Source organism: Syzygium oleosum, unplaced genomic scaffold, assembly GCF_021117445.2.
Source record: "Syzygium oleosum isolate NSW1041296 unplaced genomic scaffold, Sole_v2.1 Sole_v2.38, whole genome shotgun sequence".
Lineage (NCBI taxonomy): Eukaryota > Viridiplantae > Streptophyta > Magnoliopsida > Myrtales > Myrtaceae > Syzygium > Syzygium oleosum.
Window position 1 is genome coordinate 201,478 of NW_026607522.1, and position 23,717 is coordinate 225,194.

At 39.6% G+C, this 23,717-nt stretch overlaps 2 protein-coding genes and 1 pseudogene across 3 annotated transcripts; 2 read left to right on the plus strand and 1 right to left on the minus strand.

Annotated features, from left to right (window-relative positions):
- The first annotated feature begins 7,980 nt into the window (after positions 1-7,980).
- On the plus strand, positions 7,981-11,797 carry LOC115662167 (uncharacterized). Of its 2 annotated transcripts, XM_056305620.1 has the most exons (4): positions 9,954-10,073; positions 10,157-10,336; positions 10,407-10,790; positions 10,876-11,797. In XM_056305620.1, exons 1-4 carry the CDS (start codon positions 9,968-9,970, stop codon positions 11,769-11,771), a joined length of 1,566 nt encoding a protein of 521 aa, XP_056161595.1. In that variant the 5' UTR covers positions 9,954-9,967; the 3' UTR covers positions 11,772-11,797. The 2 variants fall into 2 exon arrangements, with proteins under 2 accessions (XP_056161594.1, XP_056161595.1); XM_056305619.1 differs by having other exon boundaries at positions 7,981-10,336.
- Positions 11,798-12,013: 216 nt separating this feature from the next.
- Positions 12,014-13,812, plus strand: LOC130135829 (sodium/hydrogen exchanger 1-like; annotated as a pseudogene).
- Positions 13,813-20,797: 6,985 nt separating this feature from the next.
- Positions 20,798-22,877, minus strand: LOC130135830 (uncharacterized). The gene has a single exon (XM_056305625.1). It carries the CDS (start codon positions 22,838-22,840, stop codon positions 20,798-20,800), a length of 2,043 nt encoding a protein of 680 aa, XP_056161600.1. The 5' UTR covers positions 22,841-22,877.
- Positions 22,878-23,717: the final 840 nt, after the last annotated feature.

Here is a 23,717-nt window from a genome sequence, read left to right on the forward strand (position 1 = left end):
GTAAGTAAAATACGAATAAAAGTATGTTTTACCACAGGAGAGAACACCTCATTGTAGTCAGTGTCCTCCCGTTGTATATACCCCTTCGTAACAAGTCTCGCCTTATATCTAGCTGCCTCGACACCGAGAATGCCCTCCTTCCGTTTAAAGACCCACTTACTTTCGACAATCTTCTAGCTCTTTGATACTTTGACCAGCTCCCATGTCTCATTTCGATGGAGTGATTGTATTTCTTCGCTTATAGCCCCTAACTACTACGACGACTCAGAACTAGTCATCGCCTCAAAATAAAACGAAGGCTCATCTATCTCTATCTCGTCACCTCCAGTCAGTGCATAAGCAATATTTGTATAACCATAATGTACCGGTGGTTTAATTTACCTTCTCCGTTTGCTCACGGCTATAGTGTGCTGCGACTGTGCTGATTATTCAATATCACCGACTTTAGGAACTGCGGCCTCATCTGCAGTCTCAACTTCTGTTACCTCCGTGGTTTCCGAAGTCTCCACCTGAATCTCCACCTCACTACTGACACCATGATCCATCTGCTCTACTGGTTGTGTCTCACTCCTCTGAAGCATTGCAGTCTCGTCAGAGATCACGTTTCTGCTGATTAGAAAACTAGTTGATCTGGGATCAGTGCACCACAGCCAGTATCCTTTCACCCCATGTGCATAACCCAGAAATATGTACTTTTTCGCCCTCAGCTCAAACTTACCATCACTCACATGAGCATACGTAGAACATCCGAATACTAGTAATCCGGAGTAATCAACAGGTTTCCTTGACCATACTTCCTCAGGAGTCTTCCACTAGATAGCAGATGATGGAGATCGATTGATCAGGTAACATGCCATATTCACTGCTTCGGCCCAAAATTCCTTGCCTATTCCTGCATGTGAAAGCATGCTCTGAGCTCATTCCAGTAAAGTTTTGCTCTTCCGTTCAACAACGCCATTCTGCTGTGGTGTCCTGGGCACTGTGCGGTGTGTCACAATCCCTTTTTTTTCTCGCAAAACCAGGTAAAATCTTTACCATAGAACTCCATGCTATTATCGGTTCTCAGTCCTTTATCGTTCCTTATTTGTTTCTCTGGTATTTTTGCATTGACTTAATTAATTTACAAGATCCTATGATTTCCGTGATATATTACAACAAGGCACCACGCCACTAAATCGAGTTTCCATCATTGTAGGGGCATATTGCGATTCTAGTTAGTAGTTAGGGAGTGAAGGAGGGAAAATTTTGTCAAGATATTTCAACAGATTCTCATCGCACAAGGCACATTTTTCCTTGGTAACCTTTCAGGACAAAATTGCAAGCCATTAACATTTGTGAGAGCTTAGCCAATAAATAAAAATTGGGCTATTGATCTTTAACTCTTTCTTTGCCAAATTCACATTTGGACTTATCTTAACTACAGTCTAAGAGAAAGTCTGAAGAAGGGATGGGGCTAGACTTAACCCCGTTTTAAGCAAAATTGTGGCGTCTCAAATTACATTCAAGTGTTATAATATTAATAATGTGATCTCACATTCGGTTTATTATTCTCACATTTAGTTAATTTCATTAACGTTTATTATCCACGTTAAGTTGCGTGATAAGTGTCCATTATATTGTGACTACCCGAAAGGCATGACTTCTTGATGGAAGAAGTCATATGAAGGGGTACGAATAGATACAAAATGATCTTTTAAACCAAACCCTCTCATTATCTGATCTTAAGAATAATCAGAAAACACACCATCATGTTCGAGAGGGCAATTGGCTAAAGATACCCTTCATCGACCATTCAACGCTTGACGATTCAGGTTATCAATCGAACTTTATCAGTGGCTGGAGGTTAGTAAAGAATGTTCACGTTTCTGCATTAGGTCCTAATTATGCATTAATTTTGTTCGTCCATGTATAATCGGGTCTTCAGTCCTTTTAGAATTTCCTAACATTAAGAACATGAAAGAACAATGCAACTTCTCGAATGCTCCATGAGTTAAGAAGGCACTATATTGTTTTTTTTCTTTTGGGTGGAGATGCCCGCATTTTGGATAAGACAGTCTTTTTTTAATTAGCTGACCGAAATACCCACCTCTTTTTGATTTATTGTTTATATTTTATCATGTTAACCGAGAAAACTAAACTTATTACTTCCATCTCTCTTGTCAATTTCACAATACACATGACACCATTACTTCCAACAAGATATTATATTATCCTTCACCCTCTTATCACTTGCCTGAAGGAGGTCGTTATTTTATTTATGGGCTCATCTTTAAAAATATTATATATATATTGGAACTTTTTATTTAGGGAAAATTTCAAATAAGAACCTCAAGCGTCATCATTTACTCAAATAAGGGTCTGACCTCACCAGCCAATCAATAGCATTTTCATCCTTTTATATTTTCTTTTTTCTTTTCTTTTTTCGCATTTCTTTTTTACCATTGCGTTTTTTTTCTCCGTCACTGATCGACCTAGCATCCCTCGCCAACCACTAGGTGAGGGCTCGGCTAGCCGCTGGCGAGGGTCACGGCCCTCATCGATTGGGCAAGGCGACCCTCCCTTTACCCTGGCGAGGCCGTCGACCCACAACCTCGCCTGGGTGAGGCCACCCTCGCCCAATCTGGCGAGGGTTGCCCTCGCTGGCCACTAATGAGGTCGGTCCTCGCCAGATTTGGGTGAGGGTCGCCTTGCTCGCGGCTAGCTAGGGCTACAACTCACCAGCGACTGGTTGGGCCCTCGCCTAGTGGCTGGCAAGGGACGCTAAGCCCTCGTCGGTCGATGACGGAGAAAAAAGACAAAATGGTAAAAAGGGAAAAAAAAGGATAAAAATGCCCTTGATCCCGTTCCACCTTGGAACCGGACCGGACCAGGAGAACCGATTCCCAAAATTAGGAACCGAGTACTGGACCGATTGGTCCTAGGACTGGGAACCGGTCATTTAGGGTTTAATTTTTTTTTTGGTCAAACACTTAGGGTTTAGTTCACATTTTACTAATTTTTGTCGATAAATTTATGTCGATGAAGTTCACTTAGGGTTTAGTTCACATTTTACTAATTTTTTAAAAAAAATTAAAAAATACATATAGTCGGTCCGGTCAGATCCGATTTCCCTTTGGAATAGGGAACCAGACCACTCAGACACTGGTTCCACTTTTAGGAACTAGAAATCGGATCGATACTCTTGGAAACCGAACCAAACCAGCCGATCAGGTCCGGTCCGGGCGTTCCGTTTTGCACACCCTTATGGCCAATTAAAGCCCTCATTTGAAATAAGGTCCATTTTAAGCTTTTATTTGAGAAAAAAAAAAGCACTTTAGGTTCTTATTTGAGAAAATAATGGCATTTTAGACCATTATTTGAAATGTTTCCTTTTATTTATGACAGCTTATGATTACACAAGTAATTGCATTTTATTAAAATAGTTTGAGTGACACTATATTAAATTAAATTTCTATCTAACGAATCTTAGCCTCGTGGGATTTTTGCCAAAATAAATTTGCAGGTTTCTATAGTTAAAGATTGCTTAACTGTGCTTTCTTTAAGCTTTTAACTTTTTTTTTAATTGCAAAATGGGAGTTGAAACACAAAACTCTAATTACACTTTCTCCACTTTGTAACTCACATCACATTATTTCAGTGGAAACTTTGAGCATTTCATGAAGTTTTGATGTAATTGCTATGGGATAAAATCTATGCTTGATATCAATTATTTCTTCATTGAGAAGCAAAATAGCAAGAAGTTCCCTTTTTCTTTACCTTTTTGTGTTTACTTTTCGTTAATATTTAGATAGGACCTGAAGATAAGCATGTTTACGTTTGACCATGCTTCTGGAAAAATAATATTTTTTTTCAATGTTGGAGAAAAGAGACAAGTTTTCTTATTCCCATTATTCCCATACAAAAAAGAAAAAAGAAGGAATAATTTAAAATAGATTTTAATAGAAAAAAATGATTGGTCATAAATTAGGATTGAGAGCAAAAAAGTCTCATCAGTAATATTGGACCAAATCTGACGTCATAAGGATATATTAGTCAATTACCTAAAAAAGACGTGCTTTTAGTAAAAAAAAAAAAGTACGGAAATAACACCTTCCAAATCTTTTCATACTTTTTTTTTTTTGTACTAGTAACCTTTCATGACCCGTTTTTCAATTTGCTAACACTCTTGGACTTTCTTCACACTCCAAACTGTAGACTACGTAAAAAAATACACTCAAATGAAGATTGTTTTGCCGAAATTGACTCCCGTGATGAAATATTTTTTACTAAAAGTCGTCCTTCGGTTTAAAGAGAGGAGATAGTTCCTATGGTGATTCTAGACATGAAGTATCACGAGTGTATAAGGAAACTACTGTTTTATTCCGAACAAACTAAATAGTTTACAAATTTTGTTGGAATTTAATTGACGACAAAGCTCGTAAGGATCGAGATGTGATGCCGGAATTTAATTAACGATATAACATCGAGAGCTTCAGCAAAGATATACATCGAAATTTAATCGACGACGTGAGTTTGAAAACTATAAGTAAATTGCATGAAACTAAAGATAACTGAAAAATAACATTTGTTGATACGATTGTGGGGGGGTCTTAAGTTGATGAGAACTTGGTGTTTATAGGCCTTCTACTGTAACCATCTCGGAGCAGATCCTTCGGGGTTGTAACTTCCACACCTTCGAAAATTCTGGTCCCATATTCCCACGTTGTCGATTCTTTTCTTATAAGCAATTGCTTCTTTAAAATAGCATCTTGATCTCTCCATGTTCGTTTGTCATTGTAACTCTTCTCCATGATCTCCTTTAATGGGTCTACACGTGCCTGAGCCTTGATACAGTGCTTATTTTTTTTTTATCAGAAAAAAAACATATTTCATTAGCTAGTTCATGGAGTTCGAGTACAATAGACTTGATTCAGAACAAAGTAAAGCCCGTAGAGCTTCAGGGGGGCTAGACAGCCAATTATAAAGTATGCATCTATTTCTTTGGGCTTTAGCAATCTAGTCTACAACTTTATTGGACTCCCTGCTGCAGTATTGAAAAATTTAGAACTTGAAATTAGGATTCGTACAAGAAGATTGTGACTGATTAGACACTTTCCCCATTAAGATGCAATTTGCGGTTAACATGCAAAGTTCGAGTTATGCAATTGAGAGGATATCAATAGAGAATCTCTCTAAAAAAGGCCTGGGACTTTGTGATTTGTCCGAGCTAACTAGTCACCACTTTTTGTTCTATCTTTTTGTGTTTTTTCATTAGGCTAATACCACAAAAAATTTCAAACTAGTATACTAGTAACAAATTAACCAAAAACTAATTTTTTTTATCACTAAAAACCCAAAACTGGTACACATGTGACAAATTTATCCAAATTAATTCTTTTTTTTTGGTAAGGATCCAAACTAATTCTTTTTTTTTTTTTTTTGGTAAGGTAAGAATATGTATAACTTTTCAAATCACCAAGTACAACCTAAGCCCAAACCAGCTCATGACCATATAAGGACATAGAAATGTCCAAACAAGGTCAAGAGGGTCCAGCAGGAACTATACAACAAGCCGAAGGACGGCTAAGAACATGGAAAAAAGAAATAAGAAAACAAAGACAACCAATCCAGCCGCAGGTTGGATGGGCGACGCAAAAACTCCGGAAACCCGCTGAAGAGGGCACCGGAACAGCTGGGAGCAGCACTATCCAAAGATAGAAGGAGGCAGGTCCCACTTCCTCAATAGAATGCGGTTCCTATAAGTGTCCTCAACTCTCCCCAAAGAGATGGCCTTGTCCTTGACGACTTTAAAAAGATGCTTACGCATGCCAGGGATAGATATTAATATAATTTAACCACTAAAAAGAGATGGCCATCCAAACTAATTCTTTAACCACTAAAAACCCAAAACTGGTATATTTGTAATAAATTTACTTTTCATTGATTTCCATTAAATTAGATTAATATCATGAAAAATTACAAACTGGTACACCTGTAACAAATGGATGATAAAATCCTAAACTGGGACACTCGTCAACTATCACGTGTCATCCAATTCGGTAATTTAACAGTAAAATCTAATGAAAATTAACATAAGCTAAATTTGTTATAGGTGTGCCAGTTTGAGGTTTTTTGTGGTCAAAAAATTAGTTTGAGATAAATTTATCATATGTGTACTAGTTTGGGGTTTTCGTGATATTAACCCTTTTTTACTTGATGAAAATGTTGAACTAGTTGTGCCATTGATATAAGGGTTAATACCACGAAAAACCCCAAACTGGTACATTTGTGACAAATTTACCCCAAACTATTTTTTTGACCACAAAAAACCGTAAACTGGTACACCTGTGACAATTTTATCCCGAACTATTTTTTTGACCATCAAAAACCCCACACTGGTATACCTGTGACAATTTTACCCCCAAACAAATTTTTTGGCCACCAAAAACCTCAAACTGGTACACCTGTGACAAATTTACCCTCCGTTAGTTTTCGTTAAATTTTACTGTCAAATTGCTAAGTTTAATGACACGTGGTAATTGACATGTGTACCGATTTTGGGTTTTACCCCTCTATTTGTCACAAGTTTACCAATTTGTGATTTTTTGTGATATTAATATAATTTAATGGACACTAACAGAGGGTAAATTTGTCACAAATATACCAGTTTGGGGTTTCTAGTGGTCAAAAAAATAGTTCGGGGGTAAAATTATCACAGGTGTACCAGTGTGAGGTTTTTGGTGGTCAAAGAAATAGTTCGGGTAAAATTGTCAAAAGTGTACCGGTTTGGGGTTTTTAGTGGTCAAAAAAATAGTTCAGGGTAAATTTGTCACAGATGTACCAGTTTGGGAGTTTTTGTGGTCAAAAAAATAGTTCGGGGTAAAATTGTCACAGATGTACCAGTTTAGGGTTTTTCGTGATATTAACCCTTGATATAATGACTTACTCTTTAAGAGTTAATATTATCATTTTACGTAATATTTAACCACTTGAATAAAAGAAATAATAAACCGAAACCTTATTGTTACACGAACACCTCTAATACATCATATTAGCATAACTATTTTATTTAGTAGATAACCCGAGACTTGAGGATGTAATGGTGAGTTACATAATTTATAGTACAATTTCACATAGGTTTTTTTTTTTTGGTCAGAACAATTTCACATGGGTTAACTTGTCTAAAAGGTGGGGGGAGAAAATTTTTGGAAAAGTATAAGTCTTACCTATTAAACAAGTGGATTTTATATAGGGTTTTTTTTTTGGTAAGGATGGATTTTATATAGGGTTAATATCACAAAAAACCCAAAACTAATACACTTGCGACAAATTTACCCTGAACTAATTTTTTTATCGCAGAAACCCCAAACTGGTACATCCGTGATAAATTTACCCCAAATTAATTTTTTGACCACGAAAAACCCCAAACTGGTACATTCGTGACAAATTTATCCCAAATTAATTTTTTAACTATAAAAAACCCCAAACTGGTACACTTGTGACAAATTTACCGTCCGTTAACTTCCATCAAATTTTACCGTTAAATTTGTTGATGTGGATGACACATTGTGACGTGGCAAGTCCACGTGAAAATCCATTGGGCAAATACCACGAAAATCCCAAATTGGCTTGCTAACAGAGGGTAAATGTGTCACAAGATTACCAGTTTGGGGTAAATTTATCACACGTATATTAATTTGGGATTTTTTGTGGTAAAAAAATTAGTTTGGAGTAAATTTTTCACGGATGTATCAGTTTGGGGTTTTTCATGGTTAAAAAATTAGTTTAGGGTAAATTTACCACAGATGTACTAGTTTGGGATTTTTTATGGTAAAAAAATTAGTTCGGGTTAAATTTGTCATAAGTGTACCAGTTTTGAGTTTTTTGTGATATTAACCATTTTATATATTATATATAAGTTGAGACTTGATAAGGGCATCCATTTATCAAACTCTTAGCAGCTTCAGTGATAAGGCCGTCCGCTTCCCACGTGAAGTGATCTGTTCCTCGAAGTGTCCGAACTACCGAACCAAGTTGTCCGACTCTCCCTCGGTGCGTTTCTCTCGCTCAGGAACCTCAGGGTTCCGACCAACGGCGGAGCCTCCGTCTCCGTGGCTGTTCCGGCCGACGCAGCTGATGGCCCCGGCCGTCGAGCCGCCTGCGAAGGAAGCGCCGGTGTCGAATTCGAGGGCTCCCTTGCTCGGTTTCTTTCCAGATCTGAGGCGATCCATCCTCGTCGGCCCGTGATTTTCCTCTTGGTTCTTAGCCCCACCGGAGCAAAAACACCGGTGATCGGCCATGGCCAGAGCTGACAAGCCGCCGTGAGTCGGGCGCTTTCTTGCGGAAGATGAAAGCCGTTCCTTTCTTTTTTGAATCGATCATCTTGCTCCTTCTGTCAGCACGCTCATCGACCAACTCTGGTCTCGATATCGGCCATCATTCGCCCTTACTTGCCGATGTGTGCCGATATTCACACCAAAAGTCATCGGCAAACACATTCTGTGTCGATGGGTTAGCTCATTTTCGCTATAAATACATGCCCATTTGAAAAAGATTCAATTTTTATCTGCCCTTCTGTCCATATCCATCCTGCCCACTTGAACCACAGAGCTTCGTCTTCAACTTTGGTCGTTCTTAATGGCATCCGACTCTTCCGACTTCACAGCTGCAACCTACGTCGCCCGCTTCGACCAGCTACGGAGCGGAGAATGTGATGACAACTGTTGCCTTGACATCCAGAACGACATCGACGGGGATGGCTCTCGGCTTGTCTCGGGGCCTTGCTTCAAACGATCCTCGCCGATCCCACCGGTCTTTGACCTTTGTTTTCCTCGCTCGCGCGAAGAGCTCCTTCCTTTCCAACTTCCCACCGTTCGGGATGTCTGGACCGCCGAGTCGCAGCGATTCAGGGGATTTCCCTCCTTCGACCCCGAGTTCTACCGATGGTACCGGAGAATGACGGCTCAAGATCGAATAACCTCTCTCTGGAAGAAGGCCGGCATCGAAAGGGCGCTTCAGTTTAGTTGCTTCGACTGGAATCTGAACTTGGGCCTTTTGGGTTCCGTAGTCTGCTTGTGGTCTCCGTCAACCAACTGTTTCTTCTTTCCCTGGGGACCGATGTCGATCACCCTTCTGGATGTGCATGCCATAGCCGGTTTCATGCCCACTGGCTTGGCTGTAAAGGACATTGGCTCCCCCAGATACCTCGAGTCCATCGATGACAATGCCCTTTCTTACGGGAGCTTCATGAACACTTTCCGTCAACCATCTGGACAAGTTGAGGATGACGAGCATACTGCCTTCCTGCTCTACTGGCTATCCAAGTACGTCTTTCTCCACCCTGCACTTAGAGTATCTAAGGATCTCCTCGGTATTGCATCTTGCTTGGCAGAAGGTACATCGATCGCATTAGGCCCGCTCGTACTTGCTGCATTGTATAGAGGCATCACGCACGCCTCTTTGGCTATGCGCGGAAAAGAATCTGGTACCTTCTTCGGATCCTTTTGGCTTCTACAGGCTTGGATTGTCCTCTACTTTCCTTTTCTGTTCTCGAATCGAAATCACGAATTGCCCAAATATAATAACTTGAGCCTGCAGCCCCACGTCCCTGAGTTCATAGGAAGTCAATTACTTAGTCGACTTCCGTTACCGATTCCAGAGGGCAATCCCCCTTTGACGTATTTTCTTCGAGTTCTCTTTGACTTTGATCGAGACAAGTTCGACTTTTGTCCCTTTAAGTCTGAAAGCTTCTCTTATCTCTATCGTTTTCCTTCTCGGGAAGAATTTGGTGATTTCTGGGTTAAGGTGCTGACTCCTGTTGACCTTCCGTTGAGATTGTCCAAAAAGGGAAGGTTCTACCATGGGTTCGAGATATATTCCCCACAGTATTGTGCTAGACAATTTGGATTGGCCCAAGGTATACCCATGCCGATCTATTATTCCCTGGAGTTTCCTTTCACAGAGAAGACCAAGTATAAATCTACCGAAAATGGGCCTTTCAGCTGCTGCTCTGAAATTACTGAAAGTATGCATGCCCGATTTTCTGTCGATGAATTCAGTCCTGATCCACAATCCACTCCTGACTACGATCAATGGTGGGGACTTTATTACCGTCGGTATTTTATAAACGCCAGGTCTGCTCTCAAAAGGATAAAATCGTTTACTTCTCCAATCAAAGGGAAATCGGTTGGACAAGGAGAGCAAGATGAACTCCATAGTCAGCAATCTGTTGAACCTAAACTGTTGATGATCGAGGAAAACGAAGGATCATTGGATGGCCTGCCAATGTCCACTGCTCAAGTTCAATCTCCACGACCACGTTCTCGGAAGAAGAAAAGTAGGGCCAGGAGAGGAAAAGGTAATCGCTCTGCTCTGTGCTTCCACCGATCTATATTCCTTTTTTCACTTACCTTGCCTTCATATTACAGCGGTTTCCCAACCAATCACTCCTTTGCGGACCAGAAAGAAACGGTCGACTGGGATCCAAGTTACTGAGGAAGAAAAAGAGATGGAAGAAGTTCCTCTTTCCAGGAAAAAAAGAAGGGTGGTATCTACCTCAGCTAGCACCGGTGATGATGTTGAAGAGATTGAAAATACTGCCACTGGTGCCGGCTCAAATCCCTCTTTCAGTACTGACAATGTTACCGGGGCTACTAACACCTCTCCGGGTCCTGAGGGAACAATTGTTCTTACCGACGAGTCACCTGAAGCCAGAGCCGCGCCTCTTGTTCCCAGGACAGAATGCAGTCTTCGCTCTTCTTCCCTCGAGAGTGCATCACTAGTCTCCGCTCCATCTTCTTTGGCTGGACACGGTGAGTACCATGTATCTCAATACAATGTTGTTAGTTGATACACATATCAACTACCATTTAACAGCATCAGTATTGGTTTGCGTAGGTTCGACAGATCCCCAACTGACAATCACATCTGCCACAGTTGAGATGAACAATCAAAAACAGCTGGAAGGGGTTACCAATGCTCTTGGTCATGCTTTGTCGATGCGCTCTCCCTCTGTACCTCTGCTGCTTCCGACACCTCCATCTGGTCAAACCGGTGAAAATTTCGTCGGTTCTAGTGTCAGGGGCAGGCTCATTCTTGAAGAACTTTCTAAGGCTCGTCATCTTGAAGCTGCCAGTTGTGGCACCTTGGCATCTGACTCTTCATCTGCACATATCCAAGCAATTAAGCGCAAATGGGCTGAATTTTTTGAGCTGTCCGTAGGAGGCTATTCATTGCTTGCAGCTAATCCTATCACTACTGATAGGGTTAAAATTTTGCTAGAAGAGCTATACGATGATGACATCCAATTCTCGAAGTCTCCCCAGTTCAAGGAACGTTGCAAAATCTTCTTGGAGCAATTCCTTGGTGGTATGAAGGCTTACCAGTACGACAAGGAAAAGATTACATCTCTGACAGCCTTAGAAGAGAAATGTCTACAGTCTCTTGCTTCCATCAAGGAACTTGATCAGTCATTGCAGGGCAATGAAAATACCTTACAAACTCTGATCGATGAGCAAGTTGATCTTGCTACTGAGGAAGCTGAGCTAGAGAAACGTCTGGCAGATGTTCGTCGTCGTCGTGGACTTGTGGCTGGTGAAATATCCCAAGTAAACAGGACCTTGGAACGTGACCTTGATGCATTCAAGACGCTACCTCATAGGAAGTCTCAACTGGCCAAGGAATTAGCTGATCATCGGCATGCCAAGAATCAGCTGGTGGTCCGCAATGGTTGCTTAGATATCGACATGTCGAGCTTCCACAAGGAAGCGATGGACTTTGTGAATAATTTGTAATTATAATAGTTGACATTTCTAATGGAAAGTCCACCTTTGCTCACTTCCGTTCTTCAATGTTTTGCCTTTGGTGCTAATAGATTACTAAACTATAGAAGCACTTATCGGCACACAAACTTCTTTGTCGATTATCAACCTGAGCATGACTAACTTTTCTTGACCATGTGACGTGATCGACATGGTATTTTGAGCTCTCTGAATATCTGTCAACTATTATTGTCTTTTAAGGATGCTTTGACGCTATGAAGACAATGGTCGTCTTTTGTTATCTTTCTTGGAAAATGATATTGAGACTGACTAGGTAATTCTGGGTCCATATCTCAAATCACTCCCTGCCCCTTATGAGTTCATCGAGTGCTTCCCTCGGCATTACACACAGGTTCTTCCGATTAACGGTGACTTCATCTGTGATCTCTCCATGTTTGTTTGCCAATGTAACTGTTCTCCAGGATCTCCCTTAATGGGTCTACACGTGCCTGAGCCTTGATACAGTCCTTACTTTGAATCGACCATCTTGCTCCTTAGTCAGCATGCTCATCGACCAACTCTGGTCTAATAATCAGCGATCATTTGCCATTGCTTTTTGATATGCGCCAACATTTACACCAAAGTCATCAGCAGCATATAATTTCGACCGATCTACTGTCTGTATCGGTGCGTTAGCTAATTTTCTATTGCCATTAGATTTTTGGGATTAGATTTTGCGAAGATTTTTTCTTGTCTTTCCCCCAATATCAATAATAGCACTGGTCCCTATACTAATTTTTAGCTAACGACAGACGACAATTGACTTGGTCCTCTAAGTATATCGAAAATCCTCCCACTTTCGATCTTTTCCTTGGACATGATTCCTGTAATTCTCGTGCCGCTAATGTTCACATGTATTTGCCAATGATTGCAGGCACGTTTTTGCAACTTTGTCGTTTGTTGCCAAGGTCTCCATCTTCCTTCGTGCTGGAAAGGATGCGTTAGATATGGAGAAGTGAGGAGTCGTAAGCAATAGGTAATGACAAGTCTCTGTTACATTCTACATTTGCTAGGCGAGGTTGAATACTGGGAATTGAGTTTCGATTTGCCTAATGTTTCGTCATTCTTCTTCGTTCATTTTCAGTCCTGGAAAATCGATCAAGGTCAGCTCGACATTGTTGGGCCCTATTATTCTTATCCAACTTGGCTAGGAAATCTAAGTACGAAAAGTTCCATTTAAAGCAGCAGGTTAGAGATTAGAAGTTTCTTGCAGATTTTCCTGCGTATAAGGTAGTCAGCATGATGAAATTTCCTAATTTAACTCTGATATGTTCAGGTCACAATTTGGTGGGCAGGGCTTTTGCGTGGCGCTGTCTCCATGGCACTCGCTTATTACCAGGTAGGATGATCAGCTAATGTGCTTTCCAGGAGACCTTCGATATGCAGTTCCATGAGATTCTTTCTATTCCTAGCAATGCTATGAATGTGGTCGCCAGAGCTGCCAATTATAACAGGTTTTACTATGTTTCCTCGTATTAATCTGAAGCATATGCTTGCTCTGAAGTTCATTTTCTGTGCATGCAGTTTAGTAGGTCTGAAGCAAAATTGGGGGGCAATGTGTTTGTGATTGCAAGTACCATCACGGTCGTTCTGTTTAGCCCTGTGGTAAGATGGAGTTTCATATGCCGAGTCTAATTGGTGGCATAACATGGAGCTTGTGCCTCAAGATATCATTCAACGATACAGGTGTTTGCTGTTGCCGAAAGCCTCTAGTGAGAATCTTGCTCCTTCGACCAAATACTTTGCCAGCATGACATCTTCTGAGCCATCAAGTCCCAAATCCTCGCTCAGCCACTGCTCAGCAGCAAACAAAACTCGGAGACTCACCAGAATGGCGAAAGCATACTCCGTCCGAGCACTTTTGCACAAGCTCCTGAGCATGCCTTCTCACACGGTGCACCATTACTGGCGAAAATTCGACGATGCCTTCATGAGGCCCGTGTTCGACAGGTGAGGTTTCGTGCCTTTCATTTCATGCTCGCCCACCGATCAAGACGATCATCAGTGGCTCTAATGAAAGCCAAGGACGACATCAAGAGCTAATGATGTTGTTTGGTGGTTTGTAAATAGGACATATTTATACAGAGGTTTTTTTTAGGGTGAAGTTTCCACTATTTGGACGAGATTGATGGTGTACGTATACGGAAAGCAGCAGCATGTTATTCGACGCCGCTACTTTACGATTTTGTGACAGAGAGATCTGATTCCTTCCCCTTGTTTTTCATTTTTTGTTGTTTCTTTCTTTGTTCTTGGGCTTGTATTAAGAGAGTGAATGGCTTTTGTAAGCTCCTCCTCGCTGGCTGATATCTGAATGTCTGAAATTCATTGCTTCGTCAGCTGCTTCTGATTTCCTTTCCAACGGTTGAGCTGTTGAATCTGTCGGTGTTCATGTGCATTAACATCCGCCGGTCTGATGTTGCTTTTAGGCATCGATTTAAATGTGCAACGAGCCATTAAACCAAGTCTATATTGCGGGGGCATATTGCAATTCTAGATTGTAGTTAGCGAGTGAAGGAGAGCAAGTTTTGTCAAGAATTTTCAATGGCAAAAGCAAAGTTGATCCCAGTTTATATCAAAAGGGGAAAAGAAACAGGGTCACTAGTCTTCTTTTTGCCACAAAGCAGGGACATCAGTTGATTTGAAAAATATTTAACAGAGAATAATAATTTGAGAGCTTTAGCATTTTGCAATATGTAATGACAATTGGCAAGCTATTAAGATGTCATATGTAAATTTTGACCATCACAAAAGAGATAAGACACAAGACAACATAAGAAAAAAGACAGAAAATTTAACTCATTAACAATGGCGACAACGACATTATTAATTTTGCCCCCAAAAATTAACAAAAAAAACTTCCTAAATTGATAGAATATAGTATTTTCCAATTGTCCTTAAATCGTGTTTGCACTTAAGAAATCGTGTCAGTAAAAGAAGTTGCATTCACTTTGCAAGTTGAAAAAATAAGTATTACTAGTAAGATCTCGATCAACTCTGCTCAGGATGTAAAAATAGCTATACGTCACCGTCGGAGGAGTAACACGTGTACTTAAAGCTGCTTAGTGATTATGTAAATAAATTTCTCCACGTGTCAGCTATCTAAGAGTGATCATGCAAATACAATCTATTACAAATATAACTTCGACTTCTGAAATCAATATCATTATGTCGAAAGGAATAGTAGAAAAGTATTAAAAAAAATCAGCAGCGATACTAAGTCCATGTTAAAAGAGAGAAAAAAAAATAGGACGTTAGTTTATTTGAAAATTATTTAGTAGAGAATCACAAAATAATAACATTTGTGATCTTTCTTTTCAAAAGAAAACTGTGGGAAGAAAATAAATAGCATACAGACAACCTATTGAAAAATAAACTGATGCTATTAATATTTTATTTTTCAAAAATACATTTAAAGGAAATAACAAAACTCATCCCAGTACTATTTGCTTGAATTCATTTTTGGTACATGTACTATCTTTCGTCGATGTTTAGTCTCTCAACTTTATCTCCAGTGACAATTTTAGAACAAAATTCAATATTGCGTTAAAGTATGTACAGAATATGCTGTGTCGGTACTGACATATCGACACATGGCACCTAAGTGTACAAGTTTCTTAAAGATTTATACCTTTAATCCTAGTACTTTTAGAAATGTTCAAATTTAGTCCTTGTGCATTGTTTTATTAACATAACAAGTCCTTACATTATTTTTCCGTGAAAATCTAGTTTCTTTCATCACATCTCCATTTGAAATCGTATGAAAATGTCAAATGAAGACCAACGACAAATTGGCGATTCCTACGCTTACAGGTGTGCTCCAATCTGATTGATAGTCCCATAAGATTATTTTCATTATATGTAATAATGGTATCGTCGTTTCCGGTAGAGATTCATACATAATTATCTAGGACTACTTTTAGTAAAAAGTAGATAAATTTTACTTATTCAAACTATAGCTTTAACTCGCAAATTTTGTGGACAAAATATTATGGACGATTCATTCAAAACTTCAGATTGAATCAAGCACACACATGGATGCAATCACAGGGTCATGGAATCTTGTGAAAGGAACAAACGGTTGCAAATGGTAGGACATTTGCTAAGGAATCATTTGGCCAGTTTTATTTATTTATGCAAAAGAAAAAAGATGCTGGAGTATTGAGCATCATCATCTCTTTTGTGATCAAAGTAAAAAAGTTTGATTGGACTCGTAGATGTCTCCGTTGCCCTACTAATATGCTTGCCCTCGTCGAACAATTCATAAAGAAGGCTCTTTACTTTATGCCAGGACAACATCAAGATCAAACAAAGGTCTATCAATCATTTTCTTGATAACATTGAAACATCGTCGAAATTGTACCACAATCGGTCTGATGTGAATCTCTCTCGAGCAGCCGCCAGGTACGGAATTCGCGAAGGTCAGACGGTACTGCACTGATCGGCACTCTTCTAATCAACTGACCATTGATGTGCTCAATGCTACCAAACTTACATATTGGTTAGTTTTAAACAGGAAAATATATAGGAGGGGGCTTTAAACATGAAAAGATCAAACTCTGCATGATGGGCATTTTTATACAAAAACAGGGCTGCTGTTTTGGTTAGTTTTACACCTCTAAACAGAGAGTTTCGTGCAATGATGCAGATCCTTGGTTTATTTCATTTCAAAATCGTGGGAAACTTCACATCTTTGCTCGGAAAAGTACAAAAAAGACTAGCAATATGTCATAAAAGTTAGAACATCAGATAAGAACCCTGGATTACCTTTAGCATGTCGTTGATCCCGTAATTGTTGCCCTTGGGGTTGCAGCACAATGCATTCAATGCTTATTCAGAATATCACCTCCTCCCCAAATTACAATTTACAACCAAATGTGGAAGTTTTGTCTGGAACTTGGTATGACACTGAAATCCTCATCATATTCAAATGCAAAGATTAAATCACATGGAGAATGATTAGAATAGCCTGCATCAAGATTGGAACAAATTCAGCCTTGTACCCCTACTGAATGTGTTGTTCCGTGAGCACTTTTTTTGTTTTGTTTTGTTCTCCACATTATTAAGTAGCTTTATTTTTGTTATGCTATTCTCTTGTTCTCTCCTTCACATTAGGTAGCTTCCTAGAAATTGCTCATCGGTAGCATCCGATAACATGTCACCCGACCGCTACGTGTAAGTTACCGTGTGCACAATTAAAAGATGTGCATGCGAGATAAAATGACACTTCACAATCCCTCGTTAACAAAGTTTCTAAATCAATTTTTCGCATTTGCATAATTAAACAAGTTAAAGATTTCATAAGGGTAAGAAGATTTGGATAAATGCAGCATGCACAGTTATCATGATGAAATAGGAAGGATGACAGTATGAACAGTATCTGGAAAACAGAGTAAGATTCAAAATTAGTACAAAACAAGTATCTAAATCGCACCTGAACGATGTTGATCTTCCATGCACCACTCCTGGTAAAATTTTGTGCAGCCTCCTGCAAATTGAGAGCCGCATTGGCCTCCATTGGGGTTGCAGGTGAAGAAAAGGCCCAAAAATTAACTTCGGGGTTGATGATCATCTCGTGTTCTACGTCATACCGTGGCTGAACCTCTGTCTTCGTGCATTCAATTCAATTTTTCACTCGTTTCCGGAGAAACTTTTTGCGGCTTCATCGTGACGAATCAGAACAATGGCCAAATGATTCCTTAAGCTATTACTTTTCATTCATGTCTACGATTTACAGAATCGAATTCCGCCCGTGACACATCAATGAGTAGGCACTAATCGGACATAGAGACGCCGGCGACAGCTTATCCACCGACTTAAAATACAATATACCCAGAACTCTTGACTTCACTTATCCGCCAATTTGTACCACTCATCCACTAATCCACAAGATGATAACTATGCACTATTTCAGGACATGTTGCTACAAACCTCTTATTTCAGGATGCCTTTTATTAAAATTTAAAATTCAATTTACTATGTGAGATTTTTCCATGATTCTCGCATGCTCAACTTGATTGTTCACATTTACGAGCGCACATATTTTTTCGGACGCAATATTGAGCGAACTTATTGTTTTACAATACCAAAAAGAGCATGAAAGGAATGCGCACACGCTCCAGATCTAATACACGCTATAACAATTTATGAACTATTAACCCCACCTCATGCAATAAAATCTCAAAAAAATAAATATTTTTTTATTAGTTTAATATGAAATTTGACTAAAGAAAATGGGGATAAAAAAAGGAACAGAGAAAAGTAAAGGAGAAAAAAACGAACGAGAAGAAAACAGCATTTCTTGGGCCCGGGCCAATAGTTGCCCAGCTCCATGCATATTGAGGAATGGGCCCATTTTCCCATACCCATTATTGTAGAAAAGCAGGCCAGTAGGCCTACGTTAGTATTTGCCATGTCATCGTATAATGCCATGTCATTATATTTATCACGTCATCATACTTGCCACGCCATTGAATTTTATTATGTCGTCAAAAATTGCCCCTTCATCTTAGGAGCTCACATTATCATACTGTGTCACTTTATCGAAGTTCCCACGATATTACCATATATCTGGACAATCACACAAACAATTCCAAACATATTGTACAAAAACCAATAGAAAACTAAACATTTTAATTGAAGCGATGTAGTCCTAATTCTTTGAGGGAAAAAATGTAATCAAGTCCTTTTAACCAAATTTCGCCGAATTTTTCTGATGTGACACCGACCGTGCTATGTTAATTTGTCTCCACAAGGTGCTGCGGTTGATAAACTGGTTTATTTTTTATGCCTCAGTGGAGGCCAACGACAAGACAACCACCCCGAGTCATGCCACGAAAATCAATGTTAAGAAAATTTTCGTTGAATTTCTTTTTTAAACTTGTTAAAATTGAAAATGAGACACAACAATCATTCTTTCAAATTATATTATTATTGTTAGATTTATCCGACGATGTAGAAAAATTGTTGCACGTTCACCGTTGAATGAGCGACATGTATGTTTAGAGTTAATTTTATAATCTAGTTGTTCCACATGTCAATAATCTAACGATGAATGTGTAAGACACGAACCGTGGATATAATAAAAATCCGAATTATACCCACCTGAGTTAGAGGACTTTGACTTCATAGCAATTGAACAACGCAAAATCTATATGTTTAAGACAAAGCCAGTCAAATTTCTGGCCATGCACGTTAGACTTGATAATTGAACTGTTTTTGGGAAAGAAATTGGAAGGTGTTCTGATGTGAGAGTAGAAGATGATCAATATAGTTGGACATTGGAAAAATCAACATCCCAAATTACTTTTAATTAGGATATAACCGTATCATGTTTGATAATTTCATTATTGTGCAATATATTGACACTCAATTTGGGGCTCAACTAATGTATTTTATCATTTACCTAACCAAATGGACGATGAAGGTAAAATTTTGAAACCGCTCCAAACTTAAAATCGAAAGCTCATTTAACATCTTAGATGAATGCGTCGTCTAACGCTTAACTACTCTAAATTTTTCAATACTCTAAACTCCCCCACACATACGGAAAAGTATTTCATGTGACAGACACGCCAAGTGAAAAAACTGACCAAAAGAAAGAGAGTTCTTAAGTTCAAACATAAATTTAGTTGGAATAGATGTGATTAATTGATTATGCCTTGTCAGTTGTATGTCTAACAATGTAACTTTTTCATGCATGTAAATCCTTGAAAGTCTAACGGAAAATGGGAAGATGAATAAGGGATGTGAAAGATTAGATTACTAAGTCTCTTACCCAGCCCGGTACAATATAGAATTTTGTGAAATCACCATCAATTATCTAAAAACTTAAAATTATTGGACAAAAGCATGGTTCAATATTTTGGTGCAAATTGAGGAAATTATCCCAAAAGTCATAAAATTATTGTATGAATGTCAATTCGGTTCTAAACTTTCTAATTTGACTAATGTAGTCCTAAACCTTTTGACAATTTTTCTAATATAGTCCATCTAGCCAATTTAGGTTGAAAATCGCTAGCATTGTGGTTTAGTTAGGGCGGTACTGCCTTACGTGAAGCATTTAGTCGATGCTTATGACGTGAAAGAAATGAATCAAAATGATGTTGTTTTGCAATTTTAAAAAAATCAGGATTTTGTTTTTTTTTTTCATTTTCTTTTCTTTCTTTTTCCACACTACTGTTCATCCTCCTTATGTCTTCGTCAATGTTCATCGCCGAGGCCGGTGGGAGTCGTCGGCGCCTTGGCAAGGGCTTGCATGCCCTTGCTCGCCATTTCTTTGTGGGCCTACCACTTGCGTGGTCGGGCTCACATGGGCTGGCCTGGTTTGCACTAAATTACAGAATGACATTTGCAGTCCATCTTTGCCTCTGATATTTTTGGAAATCTCTTCCTTGGCCCCTACACTCCACATCTTCCCTTATGAGATTACTTTTGAATGTGTTGTCCCATGGCTGCTTCTAAAGTGCGAGTTTCCGTTGTACGCGTGTGATAGATAGCAAGGCATATTCAAATGCAATGTCTTTGGACTCAAATCAGAGTAGATAAGCTGTCAAAATTATATCTAGTGTTAAACCATTCATGATCACTCTTGATTTGATCAGGATACGAAGCAAAACACCATTTACTATCCTTTTAGACTAGAACATGTTTCAAACGAAGTAACGGATATTCTCTTGTTTTGACTTAAAAATGCGGGTTTTTTTATTACCGTACAACATCAAACTTGCGACACAAATATTAAAACCAGTGCAATCAAGGTGTATTTTGGGTGAGCTTCTCCAATTTGGCTCAAAGAAGTGCACAAAAGCGCAGGATATTAGAGAAATTGAACAGCTAGAGTTTTTAGGGGACACTTAGCATTGTGCAGGAAGAGCAAATAAGCACACTTATCACAAGAAGAGAAGAAACAAAGGTGTAATCAAAGTGAGATACCTCCCAAGAGATTTTCAATGGAATTTGCTCGTAGGAGCCTCATCTTTTGCCGACTTGGCGACTATCAATCAGCTCGCCCAAGCTGTAACTACACCATGTTTTATTTGGAATTGTTCGCTCAAGCCAAGTTGTGCCATCAATAACCAAACCAAGGTGACAAGTTCTCCCCCTTTACTAAGTTGTCGAGCATGCATGAACGGTTGGCAATGAATGGCAGCATACGACAGCAATTCCACCCAAACTTCACTCATGATGTCCCCCTTCTTGTCATGAAATTTCCGCAACTCTTTAGCGAGAATACACGCATCAAAGAGAGCAGACTGGCTTCTGTCTCCTTTCACTAAAGCTGGATTCAAATCTGTAGGAACAGAAAGTAGGTTTTGGCAGGCACTCCTCTTATCAAAGATAGTTTCATCGAAGAACGTGTCTGCCTCAGCACAAGTGTCTCGAAACCTTATTTGGCCAATCCCAGCCACTGCAGACATCATATCAGGTTGTTTGATCATAAGATGAAGCATGTAATCTGACAAGACCTTACTGGTTTTACGGTGGTCGTTTGTACTTTCATCAGTGTTGTAACAGAGTTCGGTGGCGATGTGCCACAGTAAAAGGCTCTTTCCATAATCAACATCACAGACGAATGGAAGCAATTTTTGGCAATTTTCCACTGATTTAGTATGCTCCAGAGCCCATTTACCTCGAGAAGCACAAATCTCATTTGTTCTTCGCAAAGATGCTTTCCGTTTCAGCTCATAAAAAATCAGTTCACCTAATTTTTCACTGTATTGTTCTACTCGTCCAAACTTCAAGTCATCAAAAAATTCCCCCAGATATATGAGACCAAGGAGTTTCTCAATCCATTTTGGCCACTTTCTCAGCTGGGTATCTAAAAAATTGTACTGGAAGATAGATTTAGACCATCTAGCATTTAGTATATGCAATGCAAATGGTGAACTTTCAGATTTGAATTTGAGGAGGAACTTAATGAAGATGCTTCCTTTAATCAAACTTCTACCAGGTTCCTTCTCAGATGCAGCTATTTTTGCAATTGTCCAGTCAGAGCAAATGAGCCTAACAAAACCTACAAATTCCAGGCCAATAGCTCCAAGAAGCAAGGTGTATGTAATCTGTATATCATATTCATGAAAATCATGCTTGTCCAGGACGTAGAAACTTGCAAAAGCTGAAACAATGGAACCAATTGAGATAGCTCGGAAAAGGTACCCTGTTGGACAGCGAATAACGGCAGCCTTGGTATAAAGAACATCATAAAAGAAGTTGAGCTCAGCCTCTATGACTCGAAAAGCATCCTTTGCGGTTCTGCCCCTGAAAAATCGATAGCTGTCTGCGCCTTCATTAAAGCCGAAGATGAGATCCACAAGGAGGCCTTTGAAGGTTGTGAAGTAAAAAAACGCCTCTTTTATCGCTGTTCTGTCGTCCAAAATGTTTCCATCTTCCGCTCCAACATGTGACCAATGAAGTAGGCCCTCTGGTGACCTACCCAACATCTTGGTGGTATGGTATTCTCTGGCAATCTTGGGATAATTCGGTCCAGCATCAGCAGGCGGGAGCAAGGAGCCCCGGAATTTACTGAAGCTGGCGAGGTACAGAGCACGTGTTCGCTCTATGTATTTAATGGTTCCTCCAATAAATACGAGGATGGTTGGGACAATCAGCTTGCTACTGGGGAAGGATTGATAAAATACATAGCCTGCAGCGCCTAGCTGGAATAAGAGATTAAGCAAGTGCCTACGCCACAGCTCGTTATCCTCGAGCGCGAAAGCGGTTATGGTGTCTGGTCCTCCGAGATGCAGCAGAAGAAATGGAGCCCAAAATGCCAAAAGGTCACCATAGGCATCAGCCTCGGAGTCTGAAGTACCACCAGCGAATTGGGCTCTGGAAATGAGTCCAAAGGCATAGTTAGCGACCGAGTCGGCGACCAAGTAAGCTGACCAGATGAGCACCAAGATCCACCTGTGCGAACACCTCTTTCGAATGGGTGCCAAAAAAATGAGAAAGACTTGCAGAGATAGGCTCGTAAGGATCGCCCCTCGGACATTGAATTTCATCCACAAATTCTTGGCTTCTGCAAGGATTTCAATATTTCCCATTTTATCGTCGCCGTCTCACCAGATCCTGGAAGGAAAATATTTTAGTCAGCATGAGTATTACAGTAAGGCAACAATTATTGAATAGATTTTAAAACTGGAGAACATAATTACATAAAGGTGACTATTGAGGGCAGAGAGTCGATTATACCTTGAAATTTATTTATGATCAGATAGGAATGGATGTCCTGCTTCAGGCAACCGAGTGTCAAGCAACGCATAGCTATAAAGGAGTTAGAGTCCGCATGAAACCCGTGGAATGTAAAATCGAAGTACAATAGATACGCGATGGAAAGTGTAATATTTGGTAGGGGAGGTAAAAAAAGAAGAGGAAAGTAGATTGGTAAAAAGGGACCAACAGCAAAAATATAAAGGGAAAGGATTGTTGAATTGTGTCTCGATTTTAAGCTTTTTACAAATTCTGAACTGATTGTATAAATATCCAAGTTTGAGCACACAAATAAATTCAAGAAGGGCAGCTTATGTTACGGTTAAAACAAAAGGGAAAAATTTTCTGGCAAGACAAAATTAGGGGCTCACATATTCTATTTCATAAATATATATTTTATTTTTTATGGGGTAAGAAAAGTTTTTGTGAGAGAAGGAAAGTAAAAAAGCAAAGGTTTTGTTATTATGCTTCTAGCCAGTAGCCGCACGCAAGGGAAAAAAATCGTGGGTTTTCCTTCGGCGAAAGGAACCCCGCAAGCCGAGAAGCAACATAGTATTTTAGAAAAAAAAAAAAGAGAAGCAACATAGTAAGGGTGAGCCACCGCAAGAAGAAAACGCGAAGAATTTACGACCGTTCTTGAGTCAGCCGTGCGAAGAGTTTTATTTTGGGCTTGAACATTAGGTGATTTTGTGCAATGCGTTTTACATCCAA